Below are 16,251 nucleotides of genomic sequence, written 5' to 3'. Positions count from 1 at the left end.
AAGGTGTCTAATGCTTAAACCAAAAATAAACAAAAGGTGATTGCTCATAAAAAATGGCATTGAAGCTTAAGGAAGGCTATGCAGAACCAAACTAAAACTGAACTGGCTACCAGGTAAACAAAAACAGAATGCTGGACGACAGCAAAGACTTGCTGTGGAGCAAAGACAAAGTGTGTCTAGACATGACATGTGACAGTCAACAATGTCCACTCAAAGAAGGATAAAAACAACTGAAATATTCTTGATTGTGAATTGTGAATTATATTTATATAGCGCTTTTTCTCTAGTGACTCAAAGCGCTTTGTAAGAACATTTCAACCAGTGTGGGTGGCACTGGGAGCAGGTGGGTAAAGTGTCTTGCCCAAGGACACAACGGCAGTGACTAGGATTGCTAAAACAAAGTAGATGCGGGGAATATCGCTCAAAGGAAGACATGAAAATACCATACAGGAAAATACCAAAAAAAAAGAGAAAAAGACACCAAAATCTGAGCGCAAGACAAGACGTAAAACAGGAAAAGAGCAAAAAAGTGCAATTAAGTCAGGGTGTGATGTGACAGGTGGTGCCAGTACACCTACTTTGAGACAAGAGCTATAGTCATGCATGCTTGCTTATGCTCTAAAGTCTAATCCAACAATTGCAACAACAACTTTTTACTGTCAACTCAGTTTCTTTTTTTAATGATTTCTACTGGTGGTGTGCCTCCGCATTTTTTGAATCACAAAACATGTGCTTTAGCTCAAAAAAGGTTGAAAAAAACACTGCCCCTTTTTAAATGAGTGCTGTATTCTGAGGATCATGTCATATTTAATTTGAACTTTTTTTTTTTTAAATGGTCCTCAGTAGTCGCGTAGAAATTTGTGTGACTTGTGCCAAATTATTTAAATTTGGTCCCCATGAACCATATAAACTCTTTTTTCCCCCAGGCTCCCCACTGAGTCTGATCAGCACATTACTTCAGACGTGTATGAGCTAACTAATTTTACCTCATTTTTTTATGCCTCCACAACCTGTAAAAGAAAGAAGAAATTCTTTATTTGTCCATTCCAACATGTACAAGACACATCAGAACTGAAATTACATTTTCGGCAAGGGTGGTCCCCACCAGTCATGATCAAAAACTTGGTCTCCATTTCAAATGATAACCAGTGTGTGTGTGTGTGTGTGTGTGTGTGTGTGTGTGTGTGTGTGTGTGTGTGTCACGATGCTTTTAGATTGACCCATTTCCTTGTTGCTTATCACATCCACTGGAACAAGGTGCCCTGTAACATTTTAACACAACAATATATTCACAGGAAAGTACATGAAACGAGGCAAGTGAGTGTTTTGATATGCACCACGTTAAAAAAGTTAAAGTACCACTGATAGCACACACACACACACACACACACACTAGGTGTGGTGAAATTACCCTCTGCATTTGACCCCTCCCCTTGACATCTAATACGTTGTTGTATGTGACATACAACAACATAATAGCTGTCATATATTACATTGTTGTATGTGATATATCACATACAACAACTTAAGATATGTCATGACATCTATTACGTTGTTGTAATAGATGTCAACAACGTAATACAACATCATCAATCAATCAATGTTTATTTATATAGCCCCAAATCACAAATGTCTCAAAGGACTGCACAAACCATTACGACTACAACATCCTCGGAAGAACCCACAAAAGGGCAAGGAAAACTCACACCCAGTGGGCAGGGAGAATTCACATCCAGTGGGACGCCAGTGACAATGCTGACTATGAGAAACCTTGGAGAGGACCTCAGATGTGGGCAACCCCCTCACCCCCCTCTAGGGGACCGAAAGCAATGGATGTCGAGCGGGTCTAACATGATACTGTGAAAGTTCAATCCATAGTGGCTCCAACACAGCCGCGAGAGTTCAGTTCAAAGCGGATCCAAGACAGCAGCGAGAGTCCCGTCCACAGGAGACCATCTCAAGCGGAGGCGGATCAGCAGCGTAGAGATGTCCCCAACCGATACAGGCGAGCGGTCCATCCTGGGTCTCGACTCTGGACAGCCAGTACTTCATCCATGGTCATTGGACCGGACCCCCTCCACAAGGGAGGGGGGGACATAGGAGAAAGAAAAGAAGCGGCAGATCAACTGGTCTAAAAAGGAGGTCTATTTAAAGGCTAGAGTATACAGATGAGTTTTAAGGTGAGACTTAAATGCTTCTACTGAGGTAGCATCTCGAACTGTTACCGGGAGGGCATTCCAGAGTACTGGAGCCCGAACGGAAAACGCTCTATAGCTCGCAGACTTTTTTTGGGCTCTAGGAATCACTAATAAGCCGGAGTCCTTTGAACGCAGATTTCTTGCCGGGACATATGGTACAATACAATCGGCAAGATAGGATGGAGCTAGACCGTGTAGTATTTTATACGTAAGTAGTAAAACCTTAAAGTCACATCTTAAGTGCACAGGAAGCCAGTGCAGGTGAGCCAGTACAGGCGTAATGTGATCAAACTTTCTTGTTCTTGTCAAAAGTCTAGCAGCCGCATTTTGTACCAACTGTAATCTTTTAATGCTAGACATGGGGAGACCCGAAAATAATACGTTACAGTAATCGAGACGAGACGTAACAAACGCATGGATAATGATCTCAGCGTCTTTAGTGGACAAAATGGAGCGAATTTTAGCGATATTACGGAGATGAAAGAAGGCCGTTTTAGTAACGCTTTTAATGTGTGACTCAAAGGAGAGAGTTGGGTCGAAGATAATACCCAGATTCTTTACCGAGTCACCTTGTTTTATTATTTGGTTGTCATCTATGATGTTGTTGTACGTGATAGGACATACATTACATTGTTGTATGTGATATATGGCATTGATTACATTAGATAGTACTTTATTTATTCCGTCAGGAGAGTTCCTTCAGGAAAATTACAATTTTCAGCACAATCCCATTCAAGATCAGACAAACATTACAGGGAGACAGAACAGGATCGCTGACGGGTCTGCCGGCTTCCAGCGCCCCTTACAAAAAAGATGACATACAGGTAAACAGGGGGGGTGGGGGGGGGGAGGGGGGATGGGAGAAAAGAATAGAAGATTAAAATAAAATTTAAAAAAAAAATCGGTCTTAGCCTGGGCCCTGGAGTGGGGGTGCAGACTGAGGCCAAGGGGGAAAAAAAAAAAAAACGACTCATAGCCATAGTACACATCCCTCTCACATGTGTGTAAGAGGGAAACATCAAACATCAAAGAACACAGAGGACATTAAAGATTGTGATATGACATATATTACATTGTTGTATGTGATAAATGACATCTATTACGTTGCTATAATAACATTGATTGGAATATGACATCTATTACAGTATATTGTTGTATGTGATGTATGACATCTATTGTTGTGATATATGACATCTATTGTTGTATGTGATATATGACATCTATTGTTGTGATATATGACATCTATTGTTGTATGTGATATATGACATCTATTGTTGTGATATATGACATCTATTGTTGTATGTGATATATGACATCTATTTGTTGGACAAATGCACAATTAGTGCACTATAGTGTTTGTAAAAAGGGGATCTAGTGGACAGTAAAGATACAGACACACTAAATGGTGTGTAATTGTTCATAGAAGGGTTTATTATCTACATTTCAAAACAATTCTAGGACCAATATTTAGAATGTACGAAATATAGTGTAATATTGGAAAGAAAAAAACACGCACATGGTTGGAATCCTGGCAAAAAAAAACAGAGTACTTTGATGTACCTTCTTAAACTGGCTGAGTTTCCTGAGCTTCTTCTTGAGGGCTCACGTCATTAACCGCCCTCTGCTGGCCGTTTGTAAGAACGCATGGCAGGCTACAAATTTCGATCTGAAGTCAGACTGTGTGTCCTTCTAAAGAGTCGTATACACACACGTCAAATATTGTAATACTGTGGTACCTCAACTTATGAGTACCTTGCGATACGAGTGGTTATGCTTTAAATTGCGAACATTTCCACCGTTGGTCGGAGGAATATTTCTAACGGGACCGTTTGAGCATTGAAGAGTTGACATGTTGTTGTTCCTAACTAACTGACAGGAGGTTCTTGGAGTTGCCAACGATCAAAACTCCTGCTCGAAAACTGCAGGGGAGTTTTGTCATTGAGGGTTGGCCGTGGTGGCTTTAAGGATCCCTCGCAGCACCTTGTAGTTGTTGAGGGGCTGGTTCTCCTTGGGGGGGTAGCAGGGTCCCAGCTCGGTGGCGTAGGCGAAAGGGAAGCGCAGCACCCAGAAGCTGTCGGGTGGCAACACCAGATCGGTCTGCTCGGGATGGAAAAGCGGACAGGGGGACGGACCTGGCTGGACCTGCAAAGAGTTTAGGATGAATACTGATGAGTTGTTCTTTAAAGGCCTACTGAAACCCACTACTACGCAGTCTGATAGTTTATATATCAATGATGAAATATTAACATTGCAACACATGCCAATACGGCCTTTTTAGTTTACTAAATTGCAATTTTGAATTTCGCGCAAAGTATTCTGTTGAAAACGTCGCGGTATGATGACGCGTGCGCGTGACGTCACGGATTGTAGCGGACATTTTGATCCGGCACCGATACCAGCTATAAATCGGCTGCTTTAATCGCATAATTCCACAGTATTCTGGACATCTGTGTTGCTGAATCTTTTGCAATTTGTTCAATTAATAACGGAGACGTCAAAGAAGAAAGATGTAGGTGGGAAACGGTGAATTGCGGCCGACTTTAGCAACACAAACACAGCCGGTGTTTCCTTGTTTACATTATATTATATTGTATTGTACCATATGTCCCGGCAAGAAATCTGCGTTCAAAAGACTCCGGCTTATTAGTGATTCCTAGAGCCCCAAAAAAAGTCTGCGGGCTATAGAGCGTTTTCCGTTTGGGCTCCAGTACTCTGGAATGCCCTCCCGGTAACAGTTCGAGATGCTACCTCATTTAAGTCTCACCTTAAAACTCACCTGTATACTCTAGCCTTTAAATAGACCTCCTTTTTAGACAAGTTGATCTGCCGCTTCTTTTCTTTTTTCTCCTATGTCCCCCCCTCCCTTGTGGAGGGGGTCCGGTCCGATGACCAAGTACTGGCTGTCCAGATTCGAGACCCAGGATGGACCGCTCGTCGGGACCCAGGATGGACCGCTCGCCTGTGTATCGGTTAGGGACATCTCTACGCTGCTGATCCCCTCCGCTTGGGATGGTTTCCTGTGGACGGGACTCTCGCTGCTGTCTTGGATCCGCTTTGAACTGAACTCTCACGGCTGTGTTGGAGCCACTATGGATTGAACTTTCACAGCATCATGTTAGACCCGCTCGACATCCATTGCTTTCGGTCCCCTAGAGGGGGGTGGGGGGGTTGCCCACATCTGAGGTCCTCTCCAAGGTTTCTCATAGTCAGCATTGTCACTGGCGTCCCACTGGATGTGAATTCTCCCTGCCCACTGGGTGTGAGTTTTCCTTGCCCTTTTGTGGGTTCTTCCGAGGATGTCGTAGTCGTAATGGTTTGTGCAGTCCTTTGAGACATTTGTGATTTAGAGCTATATGAATAAACATTGATTGATTGATTGATTCCCAAAAGCTGACGGTGAAGCTTTACTATGGAACAGAGCGGTCAAGCGAACATGGTTTCCCTACCACATGTCAACCGGCAGGTTTCGGTAAGAAAATGGTGGTAATAAGTCGGCTTTTATTGTAGACATGAGCGGAGAGTTTGCGTCGTTCTTCCTGCAGCTGCTTACTCTCTTGCCTCCTCCCACCAGCCGCCCCCGATCGTCGGATGCTTACACCGTGGAGGAGGGGGAAAAAAAAAAATCTCACCCCGGCTGCCTTGCCTCGTCGAGAAACATGGCTTCCCTCTGAGACACTGGCGGTCACCACACCCGACTTTCAGGTATAACTATATAATCTCACTAAAACACTAGTAACACAATGTTTTAATCGCATAATTAGCTCGGTTGGTAGCGCGGCCGTGCCAGCAACTTGAGGGTTCCAGGTTTGATTCCCGCTTCCGCCATCCTAGTCACTGCCGTTGTGTCCTTGGGCAAGACACTTTACCCACCCGCTTCCAGTGCCACCCACACTGGTTTGAATGTAACTTAGATATTGGGTTTCACTATGTAAAGCGCTTTGAGTCACTAGAGAAAAAGCGCTATATAAATATAATTCACTTCACAATAAGCAGATAAGGGATTTTCCGGAATTATCTTAGTAAATGTGTCTAATAACATTTGAACCGCTCCCACTGCCCTCGTCTTTTTATTTATTTATTTTCTAGTCCTTCACTCTCACTTTCCTCATCCACGAATCTTTCATCCTCGCTCAAATAATGGGGAAATCATCGCTTTCTCGGTCCGAACCGCTCTCGCTGCTGGTGGCCATGATTGTGAACAACCCGTTTACAACCCGTGACGTCACGCGCACATCAGGCAAGGCTTTTTTATTAGCGACCAAAAGTTGCGAACTTTATCGTGGATGTTCTCTACTAAATCCTTTCAGCAAAAATATGGCAATATCGAGAAATGATCAAGTATGACACACAGAATGGACCTGCTATCCCCGTTTGAATAAGAACATCTCCTTTCAGTAGGCCTTTAAATGTGTTGACAACTGAGGAGTGTTGGTTTGTGTTACCTGAGGATTGAGGGTCACTTCCAGCGGAGCCTCTGGTACCACGATAAAAAGGCGCATCAGCTGAGAAAAGTGAGGCTTCACGCCGCGGCCCTGAGAGGGCGACGGGATGTACAGCGGCATGTCGGTGTTCAGCACCCTGCTGGCAGGGTCCTTGGCGCCACCCGGCCCGAGCACCTTCACAACCTTATCAGGACCCGAGCTGATGAAGCGTCTCCCCCTGCCATCTTCGTACTCGAACCCCATGAAGGCCCGCGCTGTGTCATCCCTCCTGCGGCCCCTACCGAGGCTCCCGACGTTCCCCCGCTTGCTTACGAGGGTCTTGTTGGGGACCGGCCATGAGGAGGCGCCCCCGTCCAAAGCCTCCAGGACGGCCTCCTCGTCAGTGCGGGAGCGGATCACCAAGTCCCACGGCAGGAGGAAGGAAGAGCCGGGGAGGAAGCCCGGTTGCTCCAGACCCGTGTGGCAGTTGTAGAACTTGGCCGGGCCCAGCTTGACCAGGGACCAGCTGGAGAACTTGGGCAGCAGGCCCTTAGGGCAACCCGAGTGCATCATACCTGGGAGGTACTCCACAGTGGAGGGCTGGCGGTCCGCCAGGCTCGGACGCTTCTGCTGGACTTGGCTTTCAGCTGCTGCCTCCCCGTCGCCGTAAGGACCCAGACTGTCTGTGGACTGGCCCAGGCTGAGGGCCAAGCTCAGGCTGGTGTCCCCGGGAGTGTGGCTCTGGGCGGTGCTGGGCTCCCTCAGCCGGTCTGCGTCACCTGCCGCGGACGCTTCGTTAGCGGGGCACTGGACCTGGTTGCTGGCCGGGGCCGGGTCGGGAGTACTCGGCTGGAAGATGGGAAAGTTGATCCTCTCCAGCTTACTGCAACATTTGTCCTCCAGCAGCTACAAAAGGGAGCCAGGGTTAGACGTACAGATGCAAGTACAGTGGGGCAAAAAAGTATTTAGTCAGCCAAAGATTGTGCAAGTTCTCCCACTTAAAATGATGACAGAGGTCTGTAATTTTCATCATAGGTACACTTCTACTGTGAGAGACAGAATGTGAAAAAAAAAATCCAGGAATTCACATTGTAGGAATTTTAAAGAAATTTTTTTGTGGTGGAAAATAAGTATTTGGTGAACCATTCAAAGCTCTCACTGATGGAAGGAGGTTTTGGCTCAAAATCTCACGATACATGGCCCCATTCATTCTTTCCTTAACACGGATCAATCGTCCTGTCCTCTTAGCAGAAAAACAGCCCCAAAGCATGATGTTTCCACCCCCATGCTTCACAGTAGGTATGGTGTTCTTGGGATACAACTCAGTATTCTTCTTCCTCCAAACACGACAAGTTGAGGTTATACCAAAAAGTTCTATTTTTGTTTCATCTGACCACACGACATTCTCCCAATCCTCTGCTGTATCATCCATGTGCTCTCTGGCAAACTTCAGACGGGCCTGGACATGCACTGGCTTAAGCAGGGGGACACGTCTGGCACTGCAGGATTTGACTCCCTGTCGGCGTAGTGTGTTTCTGATGGTAACCTTTGTTACTTTGGTCCCAGCTCTCTGCAGGTCATTCACCTATTCCCCCCTCATGATCATTTTGACCCCACAGGATGAGATCTTGGGTGGAGCCCCAGATCGAGGGAGATTATCAGTGGTCTTGTATGTCATCCATTTTCTGATAATTGCTCCCACAGTTGATTTTTTCACACCAAGCTGCTTGCCTATTGTAGATTCCCTCTTCCCAGTCTGGTGCAGGTCTACAATTCTTTTCCTGGTGTCCTTCAGCAGCTCTTTGGTCTTGGCCATTGTGGAGTTTGGAGTCTGACTGTTTGAGGCTGTGGACAGGTGTCTTTTATACAGATAACAAGTTCAAACAAGTGTTATTAATACAGGTAACGAGTGGAGGACAGAAGAGCTTCTTAAAGAAGTTGTTACAGGTCTGTGAGAGCCAAAGATCTTCCTTGTTTGAAGTGACCAAATACTTTTTTTCCACCATAATTGACAAATAAATTCTTTAAAATTCCTACAATGTGAATTCCTGGATTTTTTTTCCAAATTCTGTCTCTCACAGTTGAAGTGTTCCTTTGATGAAAATTACAGACCTCTGTCATCATTTTAAGTGGGAGAACTTGCACTATCGGTGGCTGACTAAATACTTTTTTTGCCCCACTGTAGATCTTCAAGTCCTGGAAGAAGGATTCCAGACCTGGTAGAAGTCATAATTCGCTGCCTGTATGTCAAATGGATCCTCGCGTGGCACCTGCTTCCTCCCACAGTTGCAGGAGCTGGTGTAGCGCCCCCTGCTGTTGTGGCTAAGAATGGGCGGGTTGTGATCCACGTCCGTCTTCTCCCCTGCAGACATCACAGGTAAATAAAAGAAAAATGTGTCCTCGGTCTAAGATGCTCACCTGGCTGCGGCAGAAGGTGGAACTTATGTACGCAGTGTTGGTCGGAGAGGCTGCGCTCCTCGCACAGTTGGTGTCCGTTGCTCCAGAACTTATAGCAGTCCTCGTGAAGCTGCAGGGCGTAGCGCTGGAACGCCACGCCGCGGGCGTGCTGGCTGTAGACCCGCAGCGCCTGCGTCAGCTGGTTCTTGTGTACGGTGGTGGTGTAGTTGTGGGGTAGGTTGGACTGGTAGGCGCTGTGGGCCAAAGGCAGCGCCTTCTGGCATCGGTTCTCTGAGAACTTGGTGTCGGCGTCCAGGAAGGCGTCCAGCACCTTCAGCTGGCTCTGCACTTTCGCCGCCGTCTCCACGTCGTCCTCCTCCTCGGCGCCGCCCACGAGGACTTGGTGGAGTCTTAAGGCGACCTGGGCCCACTTGCGGTAGGTCGGCAGCTCAAAGTGCGAGGGCTGAGGGTTGCGTCCGACGCTGTCGTCAAAGCCCTTCTTGGTCAGCACCAGCTCCACGTGCTGCCACAGGAACTCCTTCAGGCTACAGTCCACCAGCTGACCGCCCGCCGACGCCCCAAACAGGTCCACGCCGGTGCCAGATTGGCGGACCGAGCGCCGCATCTGCTGGTACCGCCTAGGCCCGCTCAGCTGCATGCTGGAATCCTGCTCGCACAGCATGCAGTTGGACCGCAGCTGGCCCAACAGGGAGCCCACAGGGTCCTCGTCGGCGCCCGGCACCACGTAGACGAACGCCTGGTTGGCGGGCACGGTGAACAGGCAGTTGCTGCTCTGATTGGTCAGGACTCGACTTTTGCGGAAGATGCGGTAGATTTGGTCCTCCAGGGCGTGCTGCAGGCGCCTCCTGGGGGAGTGCTTCTTAAGCTTGTCAGAACTAGAACCTGACTCGGAACCGTTTGACACCTTTAAAGAAACAAAGTCATAACAGGTTTGTTTGATGTATACCAGGGGTCAGCAACCTTTACCACTCAAAGAGCCATTTTGATCCGTTTCACAAAATAAAGAAGACAACGGGAGCCACAATACTCTTTTGACATTTAAAATGAAATAACACAGCATAAAGAGTTTTTTTGTTGTTGGTCTGTGCTATGTGTATACCAGAGGTCTTAGACACGTGGTCCGCACCTTGATAAGAAGATTTAATGTTAGTGCGGCCCGCGACTTTTAGTATGAATGCCGCTTGACCGCATTACGCTTGTCAACCCTCCCAAGTTTTTCGGGAAAATCCCGAATTCTCAAAGCAACTATTCTCGCTATTATCTGCTGATGGTCACCCAGAAATCAAAACTAAGGGCGAGATATGAAGCCACTGTTTTAGAATCCTTCTACAACATGTACAAATGGCTTGCCAGCCCAGTAGCATGTTGTATGTGGCTTCCGCAGATACACATACTCGTCTGCAAGGCATAGTTGCTCAACGGTCATACAGGTTACACTGAAAGTTGTGATATAAACAACTTTAACACTCTTACAAATATGCGCCACACTGTGAACCCACACCAAACCAGAATGACAAACACATTTCAGGAGAACATCCTCACAGTAAGACAACATAAACAGAACAGAACAAATACCCACAATCCCATGCTTCCGTGACTCGTCCTGGCTATATTATACATCCCGCTAGCACCAAACCCCGCCCCACCATCCCCCCCGTCTAATGATAATGTCAATGAGGGATTTTTAATCACTACTATGCTGAAATTATAACCAATATTGATACTGTTGTTGATAATATTCATTTTTTGTTTCACTACTTTTGGTTTGTTCCGTGTCATGTTTGTGTATCCTCCAAATTGCTCTGTTTATTGCAGTTCTGAGTGTTGCTGGGTCAGGTTTGGTTTTGGAATTGGATTGCATTGTTATGGTATTGCTGTGTATTGTTTTGCTGGATTGACAAAAAAAAAAAAAAAATTGATTTTTTTTTTTTTTTTTTTAATATGAGAATTGATTTTTTACCACACCCCTACGCTGAGGTTCTTACTAGAGATGTCAGATAATGGCTTTTTTGCCGATATCCGATATTCCGATATTGTCCAACTCTTAATTCCGATATCAACCGATACCGATATATACAGTCGTTGAATTAACACATTACTATGCCTAATTTTGTTGTGATGCCCCGCTGGATGCATTAAACAATGTAACAAGGTTTTCCAAAATAAATCAAATCAAGTTATTGAAAAAAAGTTGAGGTGGGGGGTTAGGGGGTAGCGGTGGGTGTATATTGTAGCGTCCCAGAAGAGTTAGTGCTGCAAGGGGTTCTGGGTATTTGTTGTGTTGTCAAAGTTAAAGTTAAAGTACCAATGATTGTCACACACACATTCGGTGTGGTGAAATATGTCCTCTGCATTTGACCCATCCCCTTGTTCACCCCCTGGGAGGTGAGGGGAGCAGTGGGCAGCAGCGGTGGTGCGCCCGGGAATCATTTTTGGTGATTTAACCCCCAATTCCAACCCTTGATGCTGAGTGCCAAGCAGGGAGGTAATGAGTCCCATTTTTATGGTCTTTGGTATGACTCTGCTGGAGTTTGAACTCCCAACCTACCGATCTCCAGGCTGACACTCTAACCACTAGGCCACTGAGTTGGTGTTTGTGTTGTGTTACGGTGCGGATGTTCTCCCGAAATGTGTTTGTCATTCTTGTTTGGTGTCGGTTCACAGTATATTTGTAACAGTGTTAAAGTTGTTTATACGGCCACCCTCAGTGTGACCTGTATGTATGGCTGTTGACCAAGTATGCATGCATTCACTTGTGTGAGAAAAGTTGTAGATATTATGTGGGCCGGCATGCAAAGGCAGTGCCTTTATGGTTTATTAGCGCTCTGTACTTCTCCCTACGTCCGTGTACACAGCGGCATTTTAAAAAGTCATAAATTGATTTTTTGAAACTGATACCGATGATTTTTAAACTGATAATTTCCAATATTAAATTTTAAAGCACTTATCGGCCGATAATATCAGCAGCCCGTAATTATATACATGCACCTGGGGATAAGTTGGTTGGCAACACTAAATTGGCCTTAGTGTATGATTGTGAGTGTGAATGTTGTCTGTCTATCTGTGTTGGCCCTGCGATGAGGTGGCGACTTGTCCCGGGTGTACCCCGCCTTCCGCCTGATTGTAGCTGAGATAGGCTCCCGCGCCACCCGCGACGCCAAAGGGAATAAGCGGTAGAAAATAGATGGATGAAAAGATGTATATATATATATCAGTGGTTCTTAACCTTGTTGAAGGTACCTTAATTTAGAGTTATTTGGACACGAGGGGAACATAATCTAAGTAACAAAGACTTATATTAGAGTTATTTGGACACTAGGGGAACATATTCTAAGTAATAAAGACTTATATTAGAGTTATTTGGACACTAGGGGAACATATTCTAAGTAATAAAGACTTAATTTAGAGTTATTTGGACACTAGGGGAACATATTCTAAGTAATAAAGACTTAATTTAGAGTTATTTGGTAAGGGTTAGAGGGTTAGGGTTATAACAAGGCCATGTCGAATAAGGCATTAATAAGTACTTAATAATGACTAGTTAAGAGCCATTATGCTACTAATTTGCATGTTAACAAGCAACTAATTAATGGCGAATATGTTCCCCGTACTAGAGTGTTACCATGTTTTTTTTTTACTGGTGCACAAAATGAACCGTGCATGAACATCACCTTGTTCAAACAACAAAACCAACACAGTGCATAAACTCACAACAAATGACACACCTGCAAATCAGTCAGCTGTTGCTGTATCCGTAATACGCCGATAGGGAGAAGTTTGTATTTATACGATGAGTCGGGTGTGTTTTGACCGCCGACGAACCCCTGAGGCCGACTCACCGAACCCCTAGGGTTCGATCGAACCCAGGTTAAGAACCACGGCTGTGTGTGTATATATATATATATATATATATATATATATATATATATATATATATATATATATATATATATATATACATACACACACACACACACACACACACACACACACACACACACAGTGGGGCATAAAAGTATTTAGTCAGCCACAGATTGTGCAAGTTCTCCCACTTAAAATGATGACAGAGGTCTGTAATTTTCATCATAGGTACACTTCAACTGTGAGAGACAGAATGTGAAAAGTAAATCCAGGAATTCACATTGTACGAATTTTAATAATTTATTTGTAAATTATGGTAGAAAATAAGTATTTGGTCAACTTTTCAAAGCTCTCACTGATGGAAGGAGGTTTTGGCTCAAAATCTCACCATACATGGCCCCATTCATTCTTTCCTTAACACGGATCAATCGTCCCGTCCCCTTAGCAGAAAAACAGCCCCAAAGCATGATGTTTCCACCCCCATGCTTCACAGTAGGTATGGTGTTCTTGGGATGCAACTCAGTATTCTTCTTCCTCCAAACACGACGAGTTGAGTTTATACCAAAATGGATACATGGATGATACAGCAGAGGATTCGGAGAATGTCATGTGGTCAGATGAAACCAAGACAGAACCTTTTGGTATAAACTCTACTTGTCGTGTTTGGAGGAAGAATACTGAGTTGCATCCCAAGAACACCATACCTACTGTGAAGCATGGGGGTGGAAACATCATGCTTTGGGGCTTTTTTTCTGCTAAGGAGACAGGACGATTGATCCGTGTTAAGGAAAGAATGAATGGGGCCATGTATCGTGAGATTTTGAGCCAAAACCTCTTTCTATCAGTGAGAGCTTTGAATGGTTGACCAAGTACTTCTTTTCTACCATAGTTTACAAATAAATTCTTTCAAATTCCTACAATGTGAATTCCTGGATTTTTTTCCCACATTTTGTCTCTCAAATTACAGACCTCTGTCATCACTTTAAGTGGGAGAACTTGTACAATCGGTGGCTGACTAAATACTTGTTTGCCCCACTGTGTGTATATATATATATATATATATATGTATATATATATATATATATATATATATATATATATATATATATATATATATATATATATATATAAAAATATATATATATATAGTGTTATGATCGTCAGAATGAATACTGAACCTTGAGAGTTCCGTTCATCTGGAAGATGAAGAGAAGTCTTGGAGGACATGGCCGACAGTTCAGCTTCCACTCTTTTGACACCGGGCAGTCCTTGATGGCCGCCCGGACAAGGGGCAGCACCTTCTGCCGCAGGGCGTCCAAAGCTCGGAAGAGTCGGTCGTAGGTGACGTCGAAGGTGTGGTTGGGGTGGACGAGCAGGAGGACGTGGCACACGGAGAACATGTACAGCAGGTGGAGGCAGTGCTGCCTATCCAGGCCCTTCCACAGGTCGTGGGAGTCGGCGTGGCCGGCCCCCGCGCTCACAGTCCGGCAGGCCCGCAGCAGCTGGCCGCTGTCACTCACGGAAGTGAGCAGCATGTACAAGACGCGGTTGTCCCGGCTGTAGAAAGCCTGAATGCCGCCGCCCTCCTCCGGCCCGCCGAACACCGAGAAGACGGGCTTGTCCGCCACGTTGTTGACCAGCGACTCTTTCAGCGCGCCCACCTGCATGTTGCTTTTCCCGAAGATGCCCACCACGCACAGGCCGTCGTCGCCGTGCTCGGCGTCCTCCGACACGGCGGCCCGCAGGAGCTTCTCCACGCTCGCAGCCGCAGTGGTGGCCATGTTGGCCTCCTTCATCTTGGACACAAGCAGGGGAATCAAAATAGTGACGTACCGTCTGTACTTCCGGTGGTAACTTTAGGGGGCGATGTTCCCATGGCGTTGTCACGACAAATTCCTTCCCCCCCTACAAAAACCTTCCCCCCCGCCATTTACTTCCGGAGTCATGATTAATACAGACGTTTTGTTAACGTTTTTTTTTTAATAAAAATACAGACGTTTTGTTAATGCTATATTAGAAAATAAAAATAAAAAAACAATTTACAAACACAAGCTATGGGATGACGCATTTACTTCCGGGGTCACGTTTCCTCTTATGTCATCCCATGGCTCCATCCATTTTCTACCGCTTATTCCCTTTCGGGGTCGCGGGGGGCGCTGGCGCCTATCTCAGCTACAATTGGGCGGAAGGCAGGGTACACCCTGGACAAGTCGCCACCTCATCGCAGGGCCAACACAGATAGACAGACAACATTCACACACACATTCACACACTGATGGAGGGAGCTGCCATGCAAGGCGCTAACCAGCACCCATCAGGAGCAAGGGTGAAGTGTCTTGCTCAGGTCACAACGGACGTGACAAGGTTGGTACTAGATGGGGATTGAACTAGGGACCCTCGGGTTGCGCACGGCCTCTCTTCCACTGCGCCACGCCGTCCCAATGTTGTCTGTCTATATGTGTTGACCCTGCGATGAGGTGGCGACTTGTCCAGGGCGTACCCTGCCTTCCGCCCGAATGCAGCTGAGATAGGCTCCAGTCACCCCAAAAGGGACAAGCTTGTAGTAAATGGATGGATGTGCATACAAAAGTAAACATTGACAGGTGCAAAGGCAGCAATATACTATAAAATCCCATAGCTCGTGTTTGTAAATTGTTTTTAATTTTTTTTTTATAATATAGCGTTAAAAAAACGTCTGTTTTTTTATAATATAGCGTTATATTTTTATAATATAGCGTTAAAAAAATGTCCGTGTTAATCATGACCCCGGTTGTAGGGAGAAGAAATTTGGCGTGACAACGTATGTTTGATGGTTAAACAGCAAGGCCTAAGTCAGGGGTAGGGAACCTATGGCTCTAGAGCCAGATGTGGCTCTTTGGACGACTGCATCTGGCTCTCATATAAATCTTAGCTGACATTGCTTAACGCGATAATTATGAATAATTTCGCTGGTAATCACAGTGCTAAAAATAACGTGCAGAATATCAAACATTCACATGCATTTAAATCCATCCATCCGTTTTCTACCGCACCTGTTCAAGAAGTCGCATTAATGGTAAGAAGTATTTTATGTCACAATGGGGGGGTCGCAGCTTGCTGCAGGGTCGTTCTCCCAGGAAGGCAGACGGACTACTCGGGACATGGCATTTAGGTAAAAACATGATTTAATTTAAACTAAAAAAAGATACAAACAAAAATCGCTCACAGTGGAGGCACAACTTGGGCTAAGGAACAAAGCTAACGCATAAACAGACTAAGAACATAAATCAAACAAAACTTACTTGGCATGGCATGAAGCACGAAACTATGGCAATACGTGAAAAGATCACATTGACGCCAGGGCGACTGACTGG

The 16,251-nt window shown here is 45.4% G+C and overlaps 2 protein-coding genes across 2 annotated transcripts in view; one reads left to right on the top strand and one right to left on the bottom strand.

Moving 5' to 3' along the window:
* LOC133551882 (protein phosphatase 1E-like) overlaps positions 1-16,251 on the top strand; it is a 291,522-nt gene that overhangs the window by 181,096 nt on the left and 94,175 nt on the right. The gene's annotated exons all lie outside the window — the stretch shown is intronic.
* Positions 3,607-14,817, bottom strand: LOC133551875 (nonsense-mediated mRNA decay factor SMG8-like). Its single transcript, XM_061899052.1, has 5 exons — positions 14,077-14,817; positions 9,038-9,941; positions 8,836-8,981; positions 6,641-7,525; positions 3,607-4,340 (listed from the first exon to the last, which is right to left on the bottom strand). Exons 1-5 carry the CDS (start codon positions 14,692-14,694, stop codon positions 4,134-4,136), a joined length of 2,760 nt encoding a protein of 919 aa, XP_061755036.1. The 5' UTR covers positions 14,695-14,817; the 3' UTR covers positions 3,607-4,133.

Source organism: Nerophis ophidion, linkage group LG04 (assembly GCF_033978795.1).
Source record: "Nerophis ophidion isolate RoL-2023_Sa linkage group LG04, RoL_Noph_v1.0, whole genome shotgun sequence".
Classification (NCBI taxonomy): domain Eukaryota; kingdom Metazoa; phylum Chordata; class Actinopteri; order Syngnathiformes; family Syngnathidae; genus Nerophis; species Nerophis ophidion.
This window is presented reverse-complemented; position numbering and strand designations above follow the sequence as displayed.

Coding starts and splice junctions, on each gene's coding strand:
- LOC133551875 (XM_061899052.1), bottom strand. CDS start 14,694: ATGAAGGAGGCCAACATGGCCACCACTGCGGCTGCGAGCGTGGAGAAG. Junction 9,942..14,076: donor AGATGAACGGAACTCTCAAG/GTTCAGTATTCA, acceptor GTTTCTTTAAAG/GTGTCAAACGGTTCCGAGTC. Junction 7,526..8,835: donor CGAATTATGACTTCTACCAG/GTCTGGAATCCT, acceptor TCCCTTTTGTAG/CTGCTGGAGGACAAATGTTG.